General features: G+C 43.0%; 1 protein-coding gene across 6 annotated transcripts in view; it reads right to left on the reverse strand.

Annotated features, from left to right (window-relative positions):
• Positions 1-25,966, reverse strand: part of POSTN (periostin) — a 49,125-nt gene that overhangs the window by 11,930 nt on the left and 11,229 nt on the right. For 3 of the 6 annotated variants that reach the window (XM_074959913.1, XM_074959889.1, XM_074959926.1), the window contains exons 6-19: positions 24,854-25,000; positions 21,837-21,978; positions 17,441-17,653; positions 17,058-17,192; positions 15,737-15,885; positions 15,005-15,141; positions 13,262-13,392; positions 8,526-8,656; positions 8,239-8,341; positions 7,359-7,426; positions 5,532-5,577; positions 4,373-4,444; positions 2,141-2,203; positions 613-690 (exon numbers count right to left, since the gene is read on the reverse strand). In XM_074959913.1, the coding sequence (XP_074816014.1) occupies positions 613-690; positions 2,141-2,203; positions 4,373-4,444; positions 5,532-5,577; positions 7,359-7,426; positions 8,239-8,341; positions 8,526-8,656; positions 13,262-13,392; positions 15,005-15,141; positions 15,737-15,885; positions 17,058-17,192; positions 17,441-17,653; positions 21,837-21,978; positions 24,854-25,000 (1,615 nt within the window). The remainder of the gene's footprint in view (positions 1-612; positions 691-2,140; positions 2,204-4,372; positions 4,445-5,531; positions 5,578-7,358; positions 7,427-8,238; positions 8,342-8,525; positions 8,657-13,261; positions 13,393-15,004; positions 15,142-15,736; positions 15,886-17,057; positions 17,193-17,440; positions 17,654-21,836; positions 21,979-24,853; positions 25,001-25,966) is intronic. The other 3 variants (XM_074959896.1, XM_074959904.1, XM_074959921.1) reach the window with 3 other exon arrangements.

Here is a 25,966-nt window from a genome sequence, read left to right on the forward strand (position 1 = left end):
GATGGCAACCCAGCACGTAAAGTGCTGGAAACATAACATCAGATACAGAATGGAGTCTGGTGGCACCTTAAAGACTAACAGATTTATTTTGGCATAAGCCTTCACGGGCTAGAACCCACTTCATCGGATGCATGGAGTGAAAATTACACATGCAGGCATTATTATACTGACACATGAAGAGAAGGGAGTTACCTCACAAGTGGTTCTCCACTTCTATTCCCCTCTCTTCATGTGTCAGTATAATAATGCCTGCATGTGTAATTTTCACTCCATGCATCCAATGAAGTGGGTTCTAGCCCGTGAAAGCTTATGCCCAAATAAATCTGTTAGTCTTTAAGGTGCCACCGGACTCCTTCCTGTTTTTGTGGATACAGACTAACATGGCTACCCCCTGATTCTTGATCAGATACAGTGTATTTGGGAAGAGTTAGGCAAAATCTGTAACAAGTAGGAATTAAATGCTACTATATTTCCTGAATGAAATAATAAAAGCAAATCCGATGACTCATAAAAACCCACATGGCTCTTAATTGAAATAAAACCTGACTTGGAACTATAAAGCTTTCATAAGTACTCTGGCTAATAAAGTCTAGCCGCAGAAAGTTTATTTACCTCCATGAATCACTTTAGTTATTGTCTCGCCTTCTCTGAACAATTTTAATTCTGGTTCCCCTTCGAGCATTTTCGTGCCTGGAAAAAAATATATAATATTCAAAACAGCTAAGGTAGAAGAGGCATTAACACCCTCCACACAAAAACCATAACATATAATATTCCATTTTGATTATTTATTGTTATAATAATACATTTGGATAATGCCAGAGATTTATATGAGAAAATAAAACTAAGCGTATCCATTCATGAGAACAACTGTATAACCCTGCATTTTCTCATACCAGTTGGAGTCATAATATCCCTCACCCTGTTGTATATTGGGAGTTTAAAGATTTGTTGACTAGCCTCTGTCCCGTCTATGGCAAAATCATCTCCTCGGGATCTGCCTTCCTGGGTATAAGTTGGGACACATCTCCTCTTTGGCATTGTCTCCACTCCTTGGAACCCTACAGATGCTTCTGCACCAGAGCTCTGCATGGAACGAGCTCTGTGGAGATTTGGGAGGTGGGCTGGGGCAGAGGAGGACTCCTGACTCTCTTCATGGCACTGTCTCCTGCTAACCATTCAGATACCCAGTTAGTTCTGCTTCAATCAACCTTACCTCCTTGTCAGATCTCTCTGCAGCTACCACTGTGCAGCCAATGGTAGCATATCTCAAGCAGAGCCATACTGGAGGCCAATGGAGCAGCCTGTAGGGACTGGTGTGGTAGGGACACCTGTCAGTGCAGGTGGCTATTGTCTTTGATCCCCATCCCAATCAGTTAGTATTTTAAAGCCATTTTATACTGACTACAGTAACTACACATGATTTAAGACAGCAAAGAACCAGGCCCCAAAGTCTGATTGAGGGAGGCAGAGTTTGAAAGTCTGGCTCAGACTCATCTATAACTGTAAGGCAGCAGTTGAGTAATGCATGACTAAGTTTAAAACACAACATCAGTGCAGTTTCTTTACAGAGTATTATGGTGTTCTCAAAAGGGAGATGTGTTTTTGCACCTCCCCTTACTCTGTTTTTGGTGCTAAGAGCATGATATAGTCAACCTTATTAGTTGACATTTATTGTACAATTCCTCTCTTCGTAACAGATATCAGAGGGGTAGCCGTGTTAGTCTGTATCCACAAAAACAAAGAGGAATCCGGTGGCACCTTAAAGACTAACAAGCTTATGCCCAAATAAATCTTGTTAGTCTTTAAGGTGCCCCCAGACTCCTCGTTGGTTTAATAACAGATAATCACCGTCTTTTTTTAAAAAGTTGACCTTCCATAAAAGTTGATTCTATAAGAAGGTTTTTTATGATTATTAATCAGGATTCACCTGACATTGTGTTTTCATACAGGTTGGTTTATTGTCAAGTGGTTAAAACAATACAGTCCAGACTTGCTGGACCTCCTATATGTTTGTAATAGGAGGTGATGCACAGGGTCCTAGATTAGCTTTTAGCTAGTTAAATAACTAGCTAAATGAACCTCAATCTAGAGCACACTGGTGCATCACAAAACATATAGCTCTGTTAATAAATCCTACCTTGAGTAACTTTTCGAATTGTTGCACCACCAACTACTTTCGTGATTTTTCTACCTGGTTTTTCTGACAAACATACATACATATTTTAGTGACCACATCAATAACAGCTATGCTCAGTTGTTGCTGCTTTAAATTTAGAGGAATTTTTGCATTTTAATTGCGGGCATATTAAGCAGGTACATAATAACACAATGTAATAGAATTTAATCACACAACTCAATACAATTATTCATAAAGTTATGTGGTGGTTTTTAAAACTCTGCTCCTTTTAACCTTAATCTGCTTTGTTTTTTGTCAGACTAGTGCAATCAAAATATGTGGCACATAGAGGGTTGCATAAAGCAGTACTTTTCTGCTTAGTTCAGGATGGGTAGCCCACCCTACCCTCTGAAGAGACTTTGGAAGAGTATTTATTTTCACTAAATCCTCCTCTAGCACTATGATCTGTCTAAGACTTCCTGCCAGAGCTAGAAAAAGTAACATTTTGGCAACTTTGGGACATTTTTTTAATGACAGTTGCAGGCATTTGTGTCTTTTGGGGACTGCTGCAGCTGCTGCTGCTGGCAAGCCATGAGAGCCAAAACTGGCTTCACCAGGAGTGAGACTCAATGGTGAGATTATGGGAGGAGTCAGAATACTGGCAAACAAAAAGCATGCACTGGGGTATAGCCAGAGGTAGGATTACTGCTTTGCCACCCAGTGATAGCTGGCTGGATGAAGTGACTAGTCAATGCTCACTATTTGTACTGTTATTTCATCTTGCTTTGGTGAATGGTTCTGACCTGTGCATCAGACAGTACCAACTCACACTATTTCACATTGTCATTAACTGTGGAATAAGCAAGATCACGACCTTCATGTGGGGAAGAAACTCCCTCAACAACAACAGATAATAACCTTGATAGAAACTTTACAAGCATTTATTTAATCCTTTCTTTGCTGGGTTTGACTTCAGCAAATTCCCTTTGGAACATTCCAGTGGGACATGGGGGCTTCCAAGTGATTTGCTGGGTGCCTAAGGAAGCAGCGGAGGTGTGTTCTGCCTTATGTACCGAGTTCATGAGGCAGCATTTAAATGACTGAAGATTTTTTATTCCTTCATAGAATTTATCCAGTAGGGATGAGAGTCATGAGACTTTCAAGAGCACTCAGTGTTGGCTTCATTCTGCTTCCAATGAACTCAATGGGAGTTTTACCTTGGAGTTCCGTAGTAGCGGTATTAGGTCAACACTGAATGCTTTTGAAAATCCCTTCCAAGATTTCTATCCCACTTTCTTTGGTCCCACCATCCATAGGTGCTGACTTCCTCTCTGCCCGGGGGTACTCGATTGCCCCTCTGCCCAGGCTCGGCCTTCCCCCAAGCCTCCAATCCCACCATGCCTCTTCCCACCCCCACTCCACCTCTTCCCCCAAGGCCCCACTGCCTCTTCCCACCCCACCCCACCTCTTTCCACCACCTCCATGGAGTGCTCCCCGTCCCCGCTCCTCTCCCTCCCTCCCAGCTATTCCGTGGTGTGCAGGAGGCACGGGGAGGGAGGGGGAGGAGTTGATGAGTGGGGCCAGCAGTGGGCAGGAGGCACTTGGTGGGGAGGAGGGGAGCTTGGCTGTCGGTGTGTGCTAAGCACCCACTAATTGTTTTCTGTGGGTGCTCCAGCCCTGGATCACCCATGGAGTTGGCTCCTATGCCAGCACCACTCCCACAGCCTGCAGCACAGGAAAGGAGATCACTCCTGAGAAACAGGGAGAGAAGAGTCCTCCTAAAATGTCCATACCAAATGGCTAGGACCAACATTGTTATTAGTTGAAAAATGGACATCTATTTTTATTGAAAATGCTGATGTTTTCACTTCAAACTGTTTGGAACAAATCCATTTTTTGTTCAATGTCCCATTTTTAAAAATGCTAAACAAAACATTATCGAAAACGTCATTTGATTTTTTTTCATTTACTAAAAACTGAGTAATGTTTTTGGTACTTAAAATAACCCAACAAATCTTTAAAACAAGATACAATTTGTTTTGTTTTTGAAATTAAAATGCCAGCCATTTCCCATGACAAAAATTACTTTAGAAAACAGGCCTTTTAAGAAAGATCTTTTTGTTCAGAAAAGTTTGGCCACTTCTAGTTGTTATCTCTGCTTTTGAAGCAACATGTGAAAACCTGGATTTGTTCTGTTCCAAAATTAATCCTATTACATCAATGTATTTCAAGCTGAAAAGGAGCCAGTTTTACCCTCTTTTCTGGTGATGGGCTGGAGGCTGCCTTCAATCACTTTAATATTTGGCTCCACTATAAATTTAGATGCTGAAAGTACAGAAAGTGGAACATGAAGCACGGTTACATAAGAGTATCCAAACAAAGTTGTTCCTTTCTTATGATCTCTTTATAGTATGGCTCTTTCAGATTAGGTGTGGCTATAAGGAATGAGGTACAATCAGTGTGAAGTACTGTATGCAAAAAAGGACTTTTTTAGAGATCTAGAGTAAGAACCTAATCAGTTCTAGTTTTAGACATTATACACGTTATGCACAGAAGGAAACTATTCAACAGAAAAATCAACTACATATATTATTAATAGGTTTTATTGTTTGTGTAGGACCAATAGTGTTCAAGGCTTGAGGCTTATAGTGTTGGACTACACAACTATGCTATTTATCTTTGTTTGTATCTCCTGAAAAGATCAGCTCCATGACAACAGAAGATAAACAAAGGAAAGCAGAGACTCCTACAATTCTCTAACATTTTTTTAAAATTTGAGTTTCACATTTTTTTTTCAAGAGACAGCACAGGTGATAGGGAGACAAAAAACAAACAGCGTCGACCCATGTCATTCTGAGAACTGAATCTAAACTTCAGCTTATCAGTTCTGAATTCTCTAATGCCCAATGCAGTGTTCTCTATATCTATCTAGAGTCTTAGGCTCCAGTCCTGCAAAGACATAGGCATGTGCCAAAGTCTGATGTGCATAAGCCTTTGCGGCACCAGAGTCTTGGGCTATGGCTACACTAGAGAGCTCACAGGTCAATGCTGTCTCCTGCCGCTTCTTTGAAGCAATATGGCTCTGCACTGCCCCTAATCCTGGGCTATTGCTGAAAGCTAAATGAGGACTTTTTTTTCCACCACCCTAGCCTGAGGAATTTAAACTGCTTCCTTCAGCATTGCTTCCCCATCACAGATGTGAAATATGAAAATACTGCATTGGGTATCATGATAAAGGCAAATCTGTGTCTTTGTACTACTTCGTACTACTTCATCCATACGCCATTAGAATGGCCTAATTTCATAGAGATGACATTCTTTTTAATTGAAAAATGCTTTTCAAGCTGCACTGGCAACAATTTTTAGAAGCAATATCACCAACGGTATCTGGAAATATTCCAAATTAACTTACTGAAAAATGTCAGGGGGATCTCTTGGAAGCGGCTGCCACGAACAAACTATAAATAAAAAACAAATCCAGAAAACATGTAAGGACTTTTACAATAAAAACTCACTTTTTAATGTATTAAATATTATATGAACCAGATCCAAAGCCCACTGACACCATGGGCAAGAGCCACATTGAATTTCCTTAGGCATTGGATCAGACCCTATGCCACAGTAGTATCAGAGACATGAGGGTGTGCAAGGCTCTAGCCCCTGGCTGTACAGACCATGAGGGATGTTGGCAGAGGACACACAAGAGTGACAATTGCTACACCCTCTAAAAATTCTACAGCTTAGGGCACCATAATGGTCTGCTCATTTCTGCCCACCTGTGCGGAAGGGCCAAACCTCTGAGCTCCCTTCTAGTGGTGCCTCGACTGTGCCTCCTTTTGCCCCCGATTCATGCTGGGGGCTGGTGTGTGTGGTGACATAGGTGACGGCAATTCCTTTGCCACTCAAGGTTTCTCCCAGCGAGGCAGAGGCAGATAAGGTTTATTGGGGCCCTGGGCACAAAGAACATCTGGGCCCCCCACATCCTGGGGGCCCCGGGGTGCCAGAACCGGGCAGGCCAGGTGGGCCATGGCCCCTCCACAGTTTTGAAAATGGGAGGGGCATGCCTGCCCACTTTTTAAAATGGGCATAGTGGCCTTGGGCAGGCACAAGGTGGCAGTAGTTTTGAAGAGTGGCAGGGGAGCGTTGCTCCTCCCCAAACAGCAAGCCTCGAGCCTGAGGTGACAGGAGGAGCATTGCCGCATATGAGTGCTGCCTTGGGCACAAAGCCCAGGCAGCAGAAAGGGCAGTCTATCACCGGGGGCAGGAGGGACCTGGCAGGGGCAGCCTAGCAGCAGGAACTGGGCTCAGGCACCGAGAGAGCCCAGGCAGAGTGTGGCGGCTGCTTAGCCAGGCCAGTAGGAACGGGAGCTGTGCTATAGGAGCCCTCCCTGCCTGGCTCCTCACTGCCTGTGACCTTCCCGGGGCTCCCTGCAGTGCCTCTCAGTCAGGGCAGGGCCTATTCTCCCTGCAGAGTCTGTCTGCAGGTCCCAGGAAGAGGGCAGGAGGCCCAACCAGAGCCCCCACCCGTGGGTCCCACCCGTGGGGGATGGGAACACAGGTTGGGGCTGCTCTTTGGCACCCTGGCCCCTGCCTAGGGCAGGTGGAGGGTCCAGGGCTCCCCACGGCGGCCCTAGCTCCCTGGGAGGCTCTTACCATGGCCCAGCTTCGGCTTCTGTCCTGGCCAGGTGGTGGGGTTCTGGGGGGAAGAAAAGGAGCAAGGGGCGGGGCCACAGTTCCAGCATTGGAAGAGCCCCCCCCCCCGACTTCTACCCAGGTTCTGGAGCTCCTGAGGAGGCCCCCATCTTTGCCAGGGGCCCTGGGCATGAGCCCCATGGGCCCAGGCATTAATCCACTATTGCAGAGAAGGGAATCCTCAAGGGTTTAGAGCCATCTGGCTTTAGAACTGGTTTATGCTGCTGGAGGGGTGGAATATAACCACAGCAGGAATCTGAATCTGGCCCAGAATGTGTCAGAGACTTCAGTGTGTTCAAATGTACTGTAACCAAAGATCCTTGGCAGGATATTTGTTTAATCTGATATTTACGAGTTTCATTTGACAGTGAATATAATGGCTTATGTGATGACTCTATGGAAAGTGGATCCTTGTTCTACGACAAACAGGGCTCTATCAATCAGATTAAAGTGTTGTTCATTGAAGAAATACTTGTGGAGGGAACCCTTCTGTTTGCATATATATGGCTAAAAGCATAAACAATCAAACCTTTATTTAAAAAAGTACCTTAATCTGAATGTATTTAATCATTTTATTAAGGATGGTGAGCAACTGATCATTTCCAACAGGTACATCTGCAAAAAAGAATGCAAATATTTTGGGAAAAGGAAACAGTTGTAAAGATCTTCCATTGATCAGCTGTCAAGGACTGCACTGTTCTGAACTGCAGGCATTTCTTGAGGTTCAGAATAAGCATTCAGATTTGAATTTATAATTACATGACACAATCTGAAGTCCAGTAATGAATAAAAATATATCAGTTTAAATAATGGTAAAGGCAGCTTGCCATTAGTAAGACTAGAAACCCTGTGAAGAAACAGTAGTCATGTATATCTGACATCTGTAACTGTAACTATTTCCTTCTGCCATTGTTCTTAGCAATCAGAAGGGATTGTGATTACAACATGGAGTCCAAATCTCTCTTCTATTGGGTACACAGCCTGTATCATCTTGTATCCTACCATAAGCCTGAGCAGTGTTTAATTTGTGCCAGGGCTTGCCAAAGCTGAGCCCCAGCACTTCTAGGCGTGGCAGTTCATAGCCCCAGCACCTCTGGCCTTGCTGCATCAGTTATGAATGCAAAAAAAAAACTTGCTTGAACCCCAGCATCTAATTGCTTGAACTCTGGCACTTCTTTCATTACAAATTAAGCACTGAGCCTGAGGTATTCTCACAATTAAGAAAATATCACAGCACCAGGCAAGGGTTGTCCAGGAACCAATTCTTATTTGCTTTTCTGCATTGTGTAATTATAAAAGTAGTGATTTTTTTAAAAAAACACAAAACATAGAGTACTGCTAACTCTTTGCATATGCTTAGACATGTCTGAGACGAGGCAGACAGAGGTTTTCTATATATTTATTCCCTGCAATAAGTCAATACTCACCTACTGGATACAAGAGTTTATCTATAACATGAATAACACCATTAGTTGTCATGAGATCAGATTCTTGTGATTTCAGTTCATTCACCAGAAGTGTGTCATTTACCTAACAAACAATGAGAAAAGAACTCAAGATACTGAACATGTATATTTCTAAAAAATTTTAGTCTTACTACGGCAGTTTATACTGTTCAAGTACACATCTTTCTGTAATATATACTATTTAATATATGGACCTGATATGCCAATCCCTATTAGAGGGAGTATCATAAGTTTTTTTTAGTACTTACTGTTTTCAAGAACAGTTTGCTTCCTTGGATAGTTTTGAGAATGTTCGTTACGCCAGGTTCAAAACCGCTTCCAATGTAAATTCCTCTTGTTATGTGATAAAGAAGAATGTTCCTGAGAGCGTTTTTGTCCCCTATAAAAATAGCCATTAAATAGTACTGCTTAGTTCATTTGTAAAGATACCAAGGACTCATGGAATGATGCTTGAATAAGATCACTGCTTAAACAGTCACACAACATGGCATATTCAAAAGCACATGCCATTCTTTCCCTAGGAAGAGGGTGAGAGAGAGCACGAACCAGATGTGACCAAGTGTTAGTCACATTGCTTAATGAGAATGCACTAAGAAAATACAGTGATGAGGGTGGTATTAGAGCCTATATAGAATAAACCAGAAAAGCATTCAGCATTTTGCTCCTATTCATTTGCTTTGAAAAATCACAGCTATGAATTCTCCAGTCTTTAAATACTTGTCTGATCTCCTCTTACTTAAATCCCATAAATAAGCATCTACCAGACAACAGTGTAATGGTGTGCCAAGCCCACTATGGATAGAATGAGATCATATTAAACAGTCTGCAATTTTTTAAACAAATTCAGAAAGCTAAGCCATTTAAAAAATCCAATGGGATCCAGGCTTTATATGAATTCTCAGAGTGAAAATAATGGCAGAAGATAGGAGAAGTAAATTCTGGGTGAAAAGTTAAGTAGTGAATTAAAGAGAGTGATAATGGGCTTAGGTGATAATGGGTTATATGCAGTGTTGCTGTAGCCATGTTGATCCCAGCATATTAGAGAGACAAGGTAGTTGAGTTAATATCTTTTATTGGACCAGTTTCTGTTGGTGAGAGAGACAAGCTTTTGAGCTTAGGCCTGGTCTACTGTAGGAAATTAGGTTGGTATAACTATATCACTCAGGAGTGTGAAAAATCTACACCCCTGAGCAGTGCAAATAAATTGACCTAAACCCTGGGAAAATGCTCCCTTCAACCTAGCTACTGCCTCTCGGGGAGGTGGATTAACTAAGCTGACAGGAGAGCCGCTCCCATCAATAGGTAGCATCTTCACTGAAGTGCTCAAGTGGAGAAGTTGCACTGTTGCAGCATTTTAAGTGTAGACAAGACCTTACACAGAGCTCTTCTTCAGATCTGAGACATGTACTCAGAGTGTGACAGCTAAACACAAGGTGGAACAGATTGTTTAGCATAAGTTGTTAACAGAGAAAAATGATAAAAGACAAAAACAGCATCTCACGTTTGAGGATAGGTGCTGCGTAGGAGGGGTATGTGGGGTTAAGTGCCCCCCCCCAGATTTCTGTTTGACCTGTGGGGAGCTGAAGGGGTGGGACCAGCTGCTTCTCACGCTGGCCGCTTTGGTTGCTGCTCTATGCAGTGTGGCGGATGCCTGAGAGACAGCCTGGATGGGGTAGTGGCCCACCTCACCCCCTCTACTCCCTGCCCATGCCCAGCTGCCAGGGATAGGGGGGAGGTGGAGCTCTGACTCGCTCTGCTGCTGTCCCCGGCAGCCACGCTGGGGAGGGGAGCAGAGAGGGTGGAGCAGGGCAAGCCACCACCCCAGCCAGGCTCTCTCTCAGGCAGCTGCTGCGCTGCACAGTCAGCAACCCAGAGAGGCCAATTTCAGCCAGCGTGAGAAGCGGCTCCCTCCTGCTCCCCACCTGGACCCAGCTGCCAGCAGGAGAACGGCCAAATGTACGGGGGAGGGGAGGCACAGCGGGAGAAGGACAGCGCTCCCCCTCTCCCTGCAGGTAAGTCTGGTGGGGCGGAGAGAGCGCAGCAGCCTCAGGCTGGGCACAGGACGGGGAGGTCACTGGGCAGAGGAGACAAGTGGGGTGGTCATGTGTCCTCCCCTTTAGATTGTGCCCCCCCCCCCGTATCAGGAGGCACACGCACTGACTCCATGGGTGCTTTGGGGATGGAGCACCCCCGGGGAAAAATTGGTGGGTGCTCTGCACCCACTGGCAGCCAGCTCCCCATACCCTCCACCCCATCTCCTCCTCTATCGCCTCCTCTCCCCCCTAAATGCGCCGCGTCCCCGCTCCTCTGCCTACCTCCAAACAGCTGTTGGCAGCATTAGCATGCTCCCGGAGAGAGGGGGAGGAGCGGGAACATGGGTGTTCAGGGGAGGAGGTAGGGAAGAGGCTGGGCCAGGGTGGGGATTTGGGGAAGGAGTTGGAATAGGGGCAGGGAGGGGGTGGAGTTGGGGTTGGGACTTTGGAGAAGGGGTTGGAATGGGGGCGGGACAAGGGTGGGAAGAGGCAGGGCAGGGGCGGGGCCTCATTGACAGGGCGGAGTGGGGGCGGGGTGCATGGGGATCAAGCCCCCGTGGAAAAGCGGGGAAGTCGGTGCCTATGTCAAGAGGCACGAGTTGTCTATGCCTTGGATGATCACTTTTCACGAAGTGATCACTGTGTATCTGACATTTCAGTCCTCATCCTCAAAGGAAACCTGCACAACACCTTCAAAAGACGAGCCCGGGAGTTTAAATTAATAACTTTGCTAGACTCTAATGGACTGAACTGAGACACTGGATTTAAGACTTATTACAACAATGTATAACCCAGTTAACCTCCCTCCTACTCACCAGGTTTTTTTTCCTTCCTCCCTATGACTAGGAGAGGTGTTAATGGGCCACTTAACCTTGAATGGCCACTTAACCTTGAATGGGCCACTTGAACCCTTGCAATATGTGTTAACTGCTTATGCTAAACAATCTGTGTAGCTAGAAAGCTCCCCTCTCACCAACAGAAGTTGGTCCAGTAAAAGATATTACCTCACCCACTTTATCTCTCTAATGAACTTAGAGGGCCATGACAAAGTGGATTTGTTCCTGTGGAATAGTTCAGCCTTTGAGACAAATAATAATAAGTTATGATGTAGCTCTTACCTGAAGCAACTGGATAAGTAAGTGACAGAATAATTGGAGATGTAGGATAGGGTGTAATTAATTGACACAGCTTTACACTATGGCTCTGATATTTACTCTTTTCACTCATTAAAGATCCTCTGGAACTTTCCACAGGATCTGAGGTATTAACCCTAGCATCATTGCTGAATTCCAGTATGTAAAGTGAGGAGACTGGAACTGTTTCTGGCCTTTGCCCAGGGACATAAAAAGTGGTCAAAGCCTTTGTACCTTGCCACAACTTACCTGACTGCAGTAGTGTTTGAATTGAGCAGTGTATATCCCTTGCCTATTTCAAAGGGAAGTTGTGGGGTTAAAAAGGGACTGAGAGTGCTAACTTGTTTGAAAGTCGTTATATAAATGCAAAGTATTGTGGTGTAAGTAGCAAAAGTAGCAAGGATCCAGTGAAGGGGAGCTTTTCTAATAGCGGGGTGAGGGCAGCGATGGCTGTGCTGGAGGCAGGGGAAGAGAAAGGAAAGAAAAGGAGGGATGCCAGCTTATAAACTCTGATCCCATTGCCTGGGGGTACCCAGAGTTCCTAGCAGGGATGGGGTGTTAGGTGGATCCTAGGCACTGATGAGCTGCCAAAATCTTAACAACTAGTTCCCTGCCCACCCCCGCCCCCCGGGACTCCTGCCCCATCCAACCCCCCACGTTCCTTGATGCCCCCCCCCAAAGGATCCCTGCCCCATCCACCCCCCCTCCCGGGTCCCCTGACTGCCCCCAGAACCGGGCAGGAGGGTCTCGTGGGCCACCGTAGTGGGTGCCCACCACGCCCCTAAGAGCCACAGGGACCTGCTGGGGGGCGAGGTGGGGAGTCCCGGCGGGGCTCACCTGGGGCGGCTCCCAGGAAGTATCCGGCAGGTCCCTCTGGCTCCTAGGGGCGGGGGAGCATAGCTGGGGGGGAGCAGGGGGAGCGGCCACTCCCCCCACTGATCACATCAAAAGTGGCACCTTAGGCGCCGACTCCGTGGGTGCTCCGGGGCTGGAGCACCCATGGGGAAAATTTGGTGGGTGCAGAGCACCCACTGGCAGCTCCCCGCCCTGTGCCCAGCCCCAGCTCACCTCCGCTCCGCCTCCTCCTCCGCCCCTGAACGCGCAGCCCCCTCTACTTCTTCGCCCCCCCGCCCCCCGGCTTCCTGCGAATCAGCTGTTCGGCGGGAAGCCTGGGAGGGCTGAGAAGCAGGCGGCGGCTTCCCGCTCAGGCCAAGGGTGGCGGAGGTGAGCTGGGGTGGGGATCGGTTCCCCTGTGCACCCCCCAGGTTACCTGCTGCGGCGTGGGTGGCCCTCCTCGCGCCCCCCTACCCCAGCTCACCTCCGCCTCCCTGGGCCTGAGTGCAAAGCCGCCGCCTGCTTCTCAGCCCGCCCTGGCTTCCCGCGCGAACAGCTGATTCGCGGGAAGCCTGGGTGGGGGGCGGAGAAGCAGAGCGGGGTGGTGCGTTCAGGGGAGGAGGTGGAGGCAGAACGGAGGTGAGCTGGGGCCGGGGGTGGGGCGGGGAGGTGCCGGTGGGTGCTCTGCACCCACCAAATTTTCCCCTTGGGTGCTCCAGGCCTGGAGCACCCGTGGAGTTGGCACTAAGGCGCTACTCTTGGCCGGTTAAATTTAGAAGCCCTTTTAGAACCAGTTGTCCCTCGCATAACAACCGGTTCTAGCAAACGGGTGCGAACTGGCTCCAGCTCCTAGGAGTATGAAGCACGCAGGTTTCAGGCACATTAAACATTTAGGGTGAAATCCTGCCCCACTGATCTTTGCCATAGACTTCAGTGGATTTCACCCCTAGTTAATTACATTTCTAATATTCTTGTGCGACTTACTTCTCAGTATTTCCTTTTCTTCATCAGTCAAGCCTTTAAAGGCCTCATTGGTGGGGACAAACAAAGTCCATTCTCCAGGTTGTGATAGAATATCATCTAAATCGGCATCTTTCACCAAATTAAGGAATATGCTAATCAGAAATAAAAATAGCACACATTAAATTATGGTCCAGTTCCCAAAGATTTGTTTACACAAGGAATTTTGAAGGCAACATCAGCACACAAAAGTCTGCTTAATTAAGACAGTTCCTGTCACTCCTAAGCATCAATGTAGTATCTTACTCTGCAATTATTCCCAATGATTTCAAGGTTGAGGGAGAATGGAGGAGATGGTAAGTCACTGAATGTGTCAAAAGTAATGGCTAGACTGAAGAGGAAGGGAGTAGAAGGAGAGGAGGATGTTGGTGACTTTGATACAAGCAATGTTCATGCAGTGGAGCAGTCAGAAATGAGATTGCACAGAATCCATTGGGAAGTAGAGGAGAGAAAGGCAAGCCAAGACTGTATGCTCCTGGGGCAGGAGATAAAAGGGAAGAGAAGATAATAGTAAGATAAGTGAGTTCAAGGGAGTAGTACTTCATTAAATGGGATACTAGAGCATGTACTCAGGCTACCCTGTGTACAAGCAAGTTGTGTACAGAGATTAGGGTTTGAGCAAAATTAAGGCCCCAGGCTATCACCACACTTACTCATGAGAAGTAGTCCTAGTGAAAACACTCTAGACCACAGGTTCTTAACCTGGGGTGCACGCACCCCATGGGGGTGCGAGATGCCCTTTCTGGTGGTGCAACACATGCCAGATTTTTTTGACGATAAATCATCAAAAACACGAATTAAGCAAAAAGAACAGAAGTACTTGTGGATACAGACTAACACGGCTGCTGCTCTGAAACAAATTAAGCACAGCCACGTAAGTACAACTACTTTGTTTCATCAAACCTATGTATTTATTAACATTATACATTTTTTAACCATTACCATTTGTAATATACAAACAAAAATATATGTAGGTTTAAAGAACTGACCTACTTCAATGATTTTGATAAGGGGTGCGAGAACATATTTTGAGAACCAAAGGGGTGCAGGCTGCAGTAAAGGTTCAGAACCACTGTTCTAGATACATCCTCTCTGCTCCCCTACTGTCCCAGCCCTTCTGAAATACCTTGCCAGCAGCTGAGCGGGTGTGGCCATGTAAAGCTATTACACCAGCCATACACTGCCCTAGTGCTGGGGGACTTACCAGCAGGGAAAGAGGTCTAGGTTCTGGACCTTATTGTCTCTGGAATGGCATGAAAGAGCTAGAATGCTGACCAGAATGGGAGCCTATAGCTTCACTGTGTCACTCTGGTATTATAAAATATACCTGCATGGAAAATGGGGAAAGAAATCCATTTCCCCCCCTCCCATTTTTTGTCAAAATTAAATTTTTCAGAGCAGCTCTACTCTATATTGATCAAGGGCTGGTCTAGACTACAAAGTTAGGTCATTTTAACTACATTGCTCAGGGCAAAATGTCATGTGCTGAAAGATGTAATTAAGCTGACCTAAGCCTGATATAGAAACCACGAGGTCAATAGAAGAATTCTTTCATTGACCTAACTACCACCTCTCATAGAAGTGGATTGACTACAGTGACCGAAGAACCCATCACTGTAATATGTGTAGTGCCGCTGTAGCATTTCTTGTGTAGACATACCCACAGTCTATAGAGAGATTTCTATGCTGTGAAAACCTTTTGCTTACCTAAAGCGCTTATCATTCTTCAACACTTCACGCAGTGACTTTTCGGCTGGTTTGATGATCTGTCTGAAAATGTGAATGACACCATTCCTTCCCTCTTTGCTTCCTCTTACCATGCATGAATTTTCAATACATACAGCCTGGTTGAAAAGAAAAAACAAGACAGACCACCTAAGATTATAGTCACAGCATCCATGCCACAGCCACGGCAACATTAGTGAAGCATATTTTTTTGTAATCAGCCTGAAACATGAACTCCTCTGTAGCCTCTATAATTTAAAAATAGAATTTCTCCAACTTCTCATTGGCAAGTTATTTGTTCCTCCTTTTTAAAATAAAATGTGCAAAAGGAAGCAAATGATGTGGTAAATAAATACGTAATTAGATTGAAACTTGATTACTTGTGTCACATGAAAAAATTGTTAGCTGTTTTGAAACTAGAAATTTTTATTATTAATCTCAAGCCAAATCCTGAAGCTGTCTTCTAGTTTTCCACTCATTCATCTATTTCAGCCAAAGTTTAATTTAATTTAATTGCATTATACGTCAAAATCAAAGATCTCTCTCCTGTACAGTGGTGTGGTAAATGTTGGTAATTTTGACTTTCAATGGTGAGCTCTTTTATAACACCAATAGTATTGTCTTCTACAGTGAGCTCCATCCTTCCCCGGCTTCAGGTGTTGGATAGATTTTATTTGTCACTGCCCCAGGATTTGGAAATCTTCATTCACTTACTGTGCGGTATACAAAGACTCTGAGTTGTTTTCCTCCCAAGGTCTCCACGTTCTGTCCATTGTAGAGCTCATTGAGGCTGATTTTCACTTTCAAAATGTGGTTTTGCATGATCAGTTTAAGAAGCCGTTGGTCCATCCTCAAAGTGTCATCTACCAAATCATTTAGACAATAATGTATAAATGATTCCTTCATTCAGGTAAGGTTCACTGCACACACTATGTTTTAGAATCATGAAAATACTTGTTCTTTTTGCACTGTTTACATTTTAGATCAATCATTTTAGAGTTAATAAAACTGGGAACACTATTCACAGAAATTAAATTTATTAGAGCATAAGCTTTCATGAGCTACAGCTCACTTCATCGGATGCATACGGTGGAAAAAACTGTATGCATCCGATGAAGTAAGCTGTAGCTCATGAAAGCTTATGCTCTAATAAATTTGTTAGTCTCTAAGGTGCCACAAGTACTCCTTTTCTTTTTGCAGATACAGACTAACATGACTGCTACTCTGAAACCAGAAATTAAATTGATTAACTCATTTTTATTATTACAATTATCTGTAAACAGGCTTCTAATTCTTTAGTAGACATTTGGTAGATGATTTATGTATAGGCATGCTTTAACCTCTAGATTACTTGTAAAATATTTCTGGTAACTATTGCTTTGAGTATTCACCATTTGAAATCCACTCTGTGTTGTGACATCTAGGTCACATGGAGATGCTTCTTATCTCTGATTGGATGACTACCAAATCCACAAAGAGCTTTGAGAAGGGCCATGTGGCCACTCCTAGTGCAAATACTAATTCAAATGTGTATTGGCACATACATATGCGACACTGTCTCTTTGCTCCATCATCCTGGTAAATAAAAATGTGCTTGTGTGAAGGTACTTTAACAGTAAATAAAGGGGGTTCTGATGACAACTCAAGTGAATTTAAAGGGATTTATTGTAAATATATTATTGCATTATTCATCCAGCTCTTCTGCTAAGCATTAGGGTATATTTTGCATCTTATTTTAACTTTACTTTTCCCATCAAATAAAGAGGTTCTCTATATACTGAATAAAATAAATTGTGTAGGCTTAAGTAAGACTCAAGTGGCATATAGGTCTTTTGCGGACTCTCTGCACAGTGGTAAATTTTACCCACTATGCATACTGAAAAGGACAAAGCATCTCTTATTCCTAGTTGTGCCAATTCTTTGCAGTCTCAGAACATAGACTGGGGAAAAAATTGGTTTTAGAAAACCATGATGGCAGAAAATGCTTTTGACACTGCCTCAGAGGTAGGGAATATTCCCCTCCAAGGCCACCTACCTGAGAAAGCACCATTCAGAGGAGCCAGCAGAGTGTATTGTCCCTCTGGCCTTAGAGAAGAAGCCAATCCCAGCTGTGCTAAAAGGTCTGTGAAGGTGGTCTGCTGGTCGCCTGCAAGTTCAATAACTTGCTTGGCTGCAATTGATAAAGGAAAAGATAATTAATTGTAGCCTGTTAATTAGTTTTCTTGCTTCAGCCACTTCCCTCCCTACAAATTAGAATTCAATAGAAGAGGGTTTAGAGGGTCTGGATAAGGACAGAGGAGGTGTGCACACAGATCCTCTCAATAAACAGGCTTGTATAGATTTTGCAGGTGGAGAATGTCTTATAGTCAACATTCCTTATCTCTGTGATACATACATGAAACTATGTCAGTCACTCACCAGAGTTAGGAATCAGCACATGGTCAATGAGGTGGATAACACCGTTGCTTGTCACAATGTCTTTGCGGTTTACCATCTTGACTCCATTTACAGTCAGACTTTCACCATCACAACCTACTTCAACTGTACTCCCTTCCAAGGTCTCATAGACTGCTCCACCCATGATGGCTTCAGAGCATTGAAGAGTATTTAAAATATGGAACTTCATGAGAGCTGTGGAGAAAAGAAGAGACAGGTCCATGTATAGGTACTTGATTGGAACAGGATTGCTTAAGACAATTTAATGCATTGACTCAATTAGTGTTGTTACAAAATAATTTTGAATAACTATCTTTATTTCCCATAATTTCTCATACCAAGTTTGACAAATACAAAATATAATATTCTTTTAATGACTGTACAGATAACTCCTTTTTCTGGTCTCTGAAAATAGGGTTATTTGTACAACAACTCATAAGTGCAGACTGCTATAGTACATTATGTTTAAGAAATGTTTTTAGTGATTCCCATAATATCATTAAATACATCCTAGTCTGTTAATTAGCTCTGTGTAAGCCAGAGCATATAGTTTAATGGCCATGGGTAATATTAGGTTGCCAGTGGATCTCAACATACACCTTTCGGTATTGAGTGTTCAGAACCAAGCCTCAGCTTTTAATTACTATTGTTCATTATTTGTTTCTAGTAGCTCCCATAGGGTTTTTTAAAAAAAAGATGGGAAAAAAGGCACCTCCGAGAAATATTCTCCTGCTAGTGATCCAGTGAGAGGATTTTCTAGCTGGTGGCCTTACCCCTTCAGATACACCAGTGTCATTAGTTGCCAGTCACTAAACATCTGCAACTAGTCTGTGGAGAGGCTGGTAGTAGACACAGATGTTTGCTCTTCCCTGTAAAATGAAGGGAGCGTGAAATGTGGTTACTTGCTGGCCGTGGGGAGCGTCTGTTAGACATGTGGTGCTGAGGACAACCTGGGTGGTCTGAACTTTGTGGAGGAATTTAAAGAAGGTGTTACAGGACTGTCTGCTGGTTTGAATTCTTTACTTTTTTCAGATACTGAAAACACTGTGGGCCATATTCTGTCCATGGGCAACCCTGCTGCCTTTATTGTATGATGAAGGACAGAATTCAGCTCACAGGTGTGTAGCCCCAGCAGAGCTGTCTCTTCCTCTTTTGTTGTCAAATATACAAGAGGGGGTTCTGTTGCATTTGACTGTATCAGAGAAGTGAGATTCAGAGTCCAGTCTTCCGGGTGTGGTGCCCAGAAGACAAGATGAAATTCTTATAGGTGAACTTAAAAGCAAAACAAATTTTTAAAAAAATCACATTTTACTTTTTTATGATGTATAAAGAAGTTCTATGAGATTTCAAAAAATTCTCTTTTCTTGGTTATTTTTTTTACATTACAAGTATCAGCCCAGATTTCCCCCCTCCAGCGTTTGCCACTTTATGCCACTCAGATGATGGCAAGTTTCCTGATCTGGCCCTAATGAGAATTCTCCAAGAGTAGGGGAGTTTGCAGATTGTGTAACATGACACAGAGTATTCCCAACCCAATTCCTTACCCCCAGCAGACTGCACGCATTCTGGTGGGGTCATAACAAGAGTCAGCTGGAGCTCTGCCAATTCGTAACTGGCATATGTTCCCTTCAGGACCATAGCTAGCTAGCACAAGATAGAGCAATCCTTAGGCTACTCTAAATTATGTGGGTCGAGGACAAGAACAAATCTGCCCTGATCCACTCAGTGTGCAGTGGCAGTCAAAAAAGTGAACAGAATGTTGGGAATCATTAAGAAAGGGATAGATACTAAGACAGAAAATATCATATTGCCTCTATAAAAATCCATGGTATGCCCACACCTTGAATACTGCATGCAGACATGGTCACCCCATCTCAAAAAAGACATATTGGAATTAGAAAAGTTTCAGAAAAGGGCAACAAAAATTATTAGGAGTATGGAACAGATTCCACAGGAGGAGAGATTAATAAGGCTGGGACTTTTCAGCTTGGAAAAGAGACGACTAAGGTGATATATGATAGAGGTCTATAAAATCATGATTGGTATGGAGTAAGTAAATAAGAAAGTGTTATTTACTCCTCACAACACAAGAACTAGGGGTCACCAAATGAAATTAATAGGCAGCAGATTTAAAACAAACAAAAGGAAATATTTCTTCATACAGCGCACAGTCAACCTGTGGAACTCTTTGCTAGAGGATGTTGTGAAGGCCAAGACTATAATAGGGTTCAAAAAGGAACTAGATGAATTCATGGAGGATAGGTCCATCAATGGCTATTAGCTAGGATTGGCAGGGATGGTGTCCCTAGCCTCTGTTTGCCAGCAGCTGGGAATGAGTAACAGAGGATAGGTCACTTGATGATTACCTGTTCTGTTCATTCCCTCTGAAGCACCTGGAATTGGCCACTGTCTGAAGACAGGATACTGGGCTAGATGGACCTTTGGTCTGACCCTGTATGGCTATTCTCATGTTCTTATGTTCTGAGAATCAGGTGACTGTTACAGTCCCTAGACTGCCTCCCTCATCCTCATCAGGCCCCGATTTACTTCTTTTTGCTGGAGGACTTCTTGGAGAATTGGATAACTAAACTAGCTTACTGCTTTAATATGTAATTCCTGATAAACAGTTGGAAGAAAACCTGTGTTTTTGAAAGATTACCCCCCCGCACAAGCTTCAATACATTTTTAGGAAACATCCCACAAATTCCAATACTCCAAGGAATTCTCCAGAAGAAAAGAAGAAATCAAAACTTGCTATTTCTAAACTCCCCCCAAAAACACTTTTTTTTTTTAGTTTGGGAAGAAAACTTTGAAGCCATCTTTACTCTTTGCAAAGAAGCACTTACTAAAAAGGCAGAAAAGTGCCTTTTGCAGTTCACCTTTAAAATGCCTTAAATATGCAGCGCAGTGCATGCAGAAACTGCAGTCTCAGTCTTTACGACATAGTTTCCATAGATTGCTTTCAGACATCCTGCTTATAATGATTATTCTGAATCCCTTGGCTTTTTTTTTTTTTTTTTTTTTTTTTTGGTAATTTAAAGCACGACAGAAACTCTGACTCCTACAGTACAGTATGTAGCAATTGCCCTTTCTTAATGAGAAGGACAGATGTTAGCTGTAACTTACAACTATAATGATTCTAATGGGACTTCCTTTTCCATTCTGTGGAAAGTAAATTTTATGAGCTATGCATGCATTTAATCAATGCTGATTGCATTAGATGCATAGCCTTTCATTTGACAGCTTGATTGTTAAAGGATTCTTATCCCCAGGCATCAGACCACTGCACATAAATGTGCTGGAAAGGGATGTAATAGCTATACAATCTGCTTAAGGACTGGGGTTCAGTGACTGGTAACATCTTTTTCAAGGATTAAAATTAGATTGTCTCGAAACCATTGTTGCACAATCTTCCTCTTGACCTTCATTTACACACTACAGACATAGGTAGGACAAGAAAATTGGCATCTGCTCCATTATTTAAAATGCACTGTACAGCCACCATTAAATGATTCTTCTTCATTAATATATGATGGGTCAGATCCTCCACCGGCGTAAGTCAATTTAGCTACACCACTTTACACCACCTGTAGATCTAGCCCAGCACATTCTGCTCTCTTTTCCAATTGATGCCTGTCAGTAAAGAGCCTGCAGGCATAGCTTCTATAAACTTCAATGGGAATTCTGCCTGCATGAGAATAGGAATATCCAGTTTAAAGCATGTAGGGCAAACATTTTAAAAGCACCTCTGTGACTCATCTAGGTCTCCATGAAAATCCATGGGAAGTAGGCTTCTAGAGTTAATTAGGTGCATTGGAAAATTTTACCCATAAACAACATGTTGGATCCCTTTGGGATTGGGAACAACTGTACATTTTTGTGGAATTAAAATCAAATTGATTTGAGTACCCTTCTCAGATGAACTGAAGGTTATTTTATTGGTAATTATTATTATTTTTAACACAGCACATAGATGTGCATAGCATTTCACAGACCAAATTGTCTGTGCTTTTTATTTCTTTGTGTTACAGTAGCGCCCAGAAGGCTGAATTAGGATTGCAGCCCCATTGTGCACTGTACAAAAATAAGACAATCCCTTGAAAAGTTTACACAGTAGAATTTGGCCCATAGAATACATATACTCTTACTATGAAACAGCTATAGTTGAGATGGCGTTTGAGGCAAAAGCCCGGATCCAGATGCCCCGGAATATAAAGCTGAGATCCATTTCCATTAAATAAATACAAGCAGTTATAATTTTCTGCTCACTCTTTTGAGATATTTGTATGGCTTTATAATCCCTTTGTTGCTAATTCCTGATTTGATTATGTTTGAAATATATTTTCACATTTTCCCATATACAGAATCACTGATATACCTTCAGAGGCCACCTTGTCACCCATGATCCTTTCCAAGACTCCCCTTGGAAGTTTCTCAAAAGCTTCATTAGTAGGAGCAAAGAGTGTGTAATGGCCGGGCTTTCCAAGAGTGTCCAATACACCAGATGTAATGGCAGCAGCCTAGAAAAGAAATATATTACTTACTGAGAGCATTGTTCAAATACATTAAACTTATGGGTACAGAAAAACAAAACCCTTAATTTTGAAACCTCAGAGGGTCAAATCCTGCACTTGAATGCTCACATTCATCTCTTATTGAGAACAGTGGAAGTTGTTGCATGTGAATCTGTAGGCAGAATTTGGCACGTAGTTTCTGTGCAACTGATACTATATTATGATTTAGCACTTTAGGATTTGTATCCAGATATTTTAATGGTATGTTGAAATGAATTATAATATTCTTCAGAGAAAAGCCTGTTTACATAAGTAAACTTACAGAATCAAAATGTAGAAAACTAAATGCTCTAGGGAAACATCTTGGGTCAGTCTTCTGAGTTTCTTTGACAATTTAGCAGATATTAAGAAAGAGCCCAATTCTGATACAATTTATAATGATTCAAATGTAGCATAACTCTGTTGATTTCAGTTGAGATAGATTGGATTTACTCCAGTCCAAACTGTATTAGAATGTAGTTCATTAGATTCATCTACCACACGAAAACACTCAGTATCAAATTTAAATAAAGCTGGGTAAGTGAAATTCTATACACAAACCTTTAGGTTAAATGAATACAAAGAATCCTGAAAAAGCTCATTGCATTGAAGACCATATGCACATAGGTTTTGCCAGATAAAACCAACAGTCTATCTAATCCACTCTTTTGCCTTTGGAATAGTAGCCAAGACCTGATACTTCTGAAGAAGGTGAAAAATCTTTCATAATACAGCTAGTGAATTATGTGTTGTTGTACAGTACATTGTTTCCTAACCCTTCCTAAGCCATAGGAAGGCATTTAGCCATAATGTTTACATGGTTTAATTCCTTCAATTTTGTTCAGATTGGCTAATGAACATTAGTGATAAAAGTTATCCCAATAGATATGAAGTAGGATTGAAAGAACTAACCTCAATAGGGGTTCACCTTTACTTCCTGGAAACTAGGTATGTAAGAATCAATCTGAATGAAATATGAACTAACTCAATCCCTGTCCCAAAAGTGTAATCAAGCAACCCTTTTCTGATTAAAGAAAAACATTTTCTTAATTTGCTTACTTTAAGTTCTCCCCTTGCCCCTATGCTTGTCCATGCTCAGATAAACAAGTATAATGAAAAAAATATATATTGAGAGGCTGTTTTATAGGTAGTTTTAGTCTAGTCAATACCAGGAGGATTAGGAGTCTTTCAAGAAAGCATGAACTCTTCAGATTTTCACACCATTTGTTCAGATACAAAGGTTTGGCTACATCCAGACAAGTGCAGATAAACATCAGGGTGAAATCCTTGCTGCATTGAGGTTGATAGGGGGTGTGCCGTTTGACTTCAGTGGGTTTGGGATTTACTCCAGAACTTTTGGAGGCGTAGCTGAATTGAGCCACTAACATTTTTGATATTTGATTTGCCCTGTTGAAAACCTGCCCTAAGCTGGAACTCATCAGACCAATGGGGTTATCATGTTTTGATTTCATAGAATCACAGAAGATTAGGGTTGGAAGAGACCTCAAAGGGTCATCTAGTCCAACCCCCTACTCAAAGCAGGACCAACCCCAACTAAATCATCCCAGCCAGCGCTTTGTCAAGTAGGGCCTTAAAAACCTCTAAGGATGGAGATTCCACCACCTCCCTTGGTAACCCATTCCAGTGCTTCACCACCCTCCTAGTGAAAAAGTTTTTCTAATATCCAATCTAGACCTCCCACACTGCAACTTGAGACCATTGCTCCTTGGTCTGTCATCTGCCACCACTAAGAACAGCCTAGCTCCATCCTCTTTGGGACCCCCTTCAGGTAGTTGAAGGCTGCTATCAAATCCCCCCTCACTCTTCTCTTCTGCAGCCTAAATAAGCCCATTCGTGCAGCATCCACTACTTCCAGTGTCACAACGTAAAACATTGAAATAAATTATCTAGATTAATATAGTTATTTACAGAACAGTGTAAGTGTACTTGAAATACATTGCTGAACAGATGGGAACATCTCTAAGCCAATTTATCTTTAATATTAAGATGTCTGGGCTTATATAAGAATTATAGTTACATCTTGTCATGAATGTCTCCCCTTGAGCATAACAGCACAATTATATTTTGACATTGTATATGACTCCACCGACCAGGAAATAAGAAAAGCAGCCCTATATGAGTGTTGACTTCCCACACCTTCCATAGTTTTTCTCACCTCCTCATCCTACAAAGAGGGAGCCTGCTGGGCCCTCTGTTCTTCGCTGCTTCTAACTTTTCTCTTTTTTCCACAGAAGGAAGAAAAGATGAGAGAAATCAGAGGAAAGGAAGGCAAATGAGAGAGTCTTTCAGTTCGGGAAGAGCTTGGAAAGATTCCATAATATCCTGGTGCCCCAGCCCAAGCCAGCGAGTAAATATCCTTCTCACCACACTCTAACCCCAATTTCTGAAACCAACTGGATCACTTAAGCTTTCATGATGCCATCTCCATTACTTCCATTACTTTTAATTATTTTCCCCATTTTGGATCTAATTCTGATCACACAGGACCAGATTCTGTGATCTGTACTCACACTGAGTGATACCTTACTCTCTGAACAGCCCCAGGACTCAAGGAGTAAGGACTACTCACTGCGAATAAGGGTGCCAGAATCTGGCCTTGTGACATCAATTACAAGACTGTCACAAAAGCAGGACTAGGCACTTATGAAAAAATATACAGCTCTTCTACCTTGTATCATTTGGTGGACTAGTCCTTGATTTGGTTCATTTCACTTCCCTAACAATGTGTTAATAATCTTTTCTTACATCTAAGACAACAAAAAAAGAAAGGAAAATTACAAGGCCAAAGAAGCTTGTTAGCATTTTATTTCCCCCCACTCACTCTAAGAGATGAGACATCATCCTCAGCTTCAAGGAACTCTTGAATGGTATTTCCAACAGGGGTCAGGACACGGTCAATGACATGAACGACACCGTTTGTAGCAATCTGGTTGCCATGGATGATTCTGGCACAGTTAACAGTAACAACCTATGTTTAAAGAATTGAACAGTAGAATATTCAGCATTGACTTGGCATCCTATCTCTTATAATTTATTTTTAAGGAGGACAGCTACCTAGCCTTAGATGCCGACTCTGTGGGTGTTGTGGGGCTCAAGCACCCACTGAAAAAAATTGGGGTGCTCAGCACTTGCAGGGCTGGATTAATCTTCTGTAGGCCACAGCGTCCAGACCATGCGCCCACCCATTGCTCTGCCCAAGCTCTGCCTGAGGTCCTGCCCCCACTCGGCCTCTTTGCCCCAAGGCCCTGCCCCCGCTACACCCCAAGGTCCTGCCCCCACTCAGCCTTCTGCCCCCTCAGGCCCCGTCCCTGCTTGGCCTCTTTCCCCTCAGGACCGGCCCATGTTCTGCCCCAAGGCCCCACCCCGCTCAGCCTCTTCCCTCCAACAACCTGCCCACTGCTCACAAAGGGGGAGGGGCAAGAGGAGCAAACCAACTGGCAAAAACAAAAGTCAGCACCTGTGCACCTAGATTTACCAATACAGCAACTTGTGCAGGTCATCTTGATTTCCAACCATATGACAGTTGTTTAGCGTTCCATATCCCTGAATAGTTAAAATGGTTCTTGCTTTTGTTTTACACTAATTTAAGTGCCAACCTAACATGCAGTTTCTATGAATTTAAGAAAATAAATACTAGTGACGTTACTTTGGGAATCCTGGTTTATAAAAATTAAATCCCATCTAGGAAGATAATATAAGTGTTTCTTCTATGACTAAATATTTCTGTCACATGCTGCAATTGGAATAAAAATCTTATTAAAATGTATTTAGTAATATATGAAAAAAGTGTGTAATAAATCTAACTGCTGATATTTAGCAGGATAATAATCTGTGCTATGCATCAAAGGCTACCTCTTTAGAGGAAAGTTCATTCCGTGTTTTTACAACTTTCTTAAAATAAAAAATAGCTCTTGTTACCCAGTCCTTTCTTAGC

This window comes from Natator depressus, chromosome 1 (genome assembly GCF_965152275.1).
Source record: "Natator depressus isolate rNatDep1 chromosome 1, rNatDep2.hap1, whole genome shotgun sequence".
Lineage (NCBI taxonomy): Eukaryota > Metazoa > Chordata > Testudines > Cheloniidae > Natator > Natator depressus.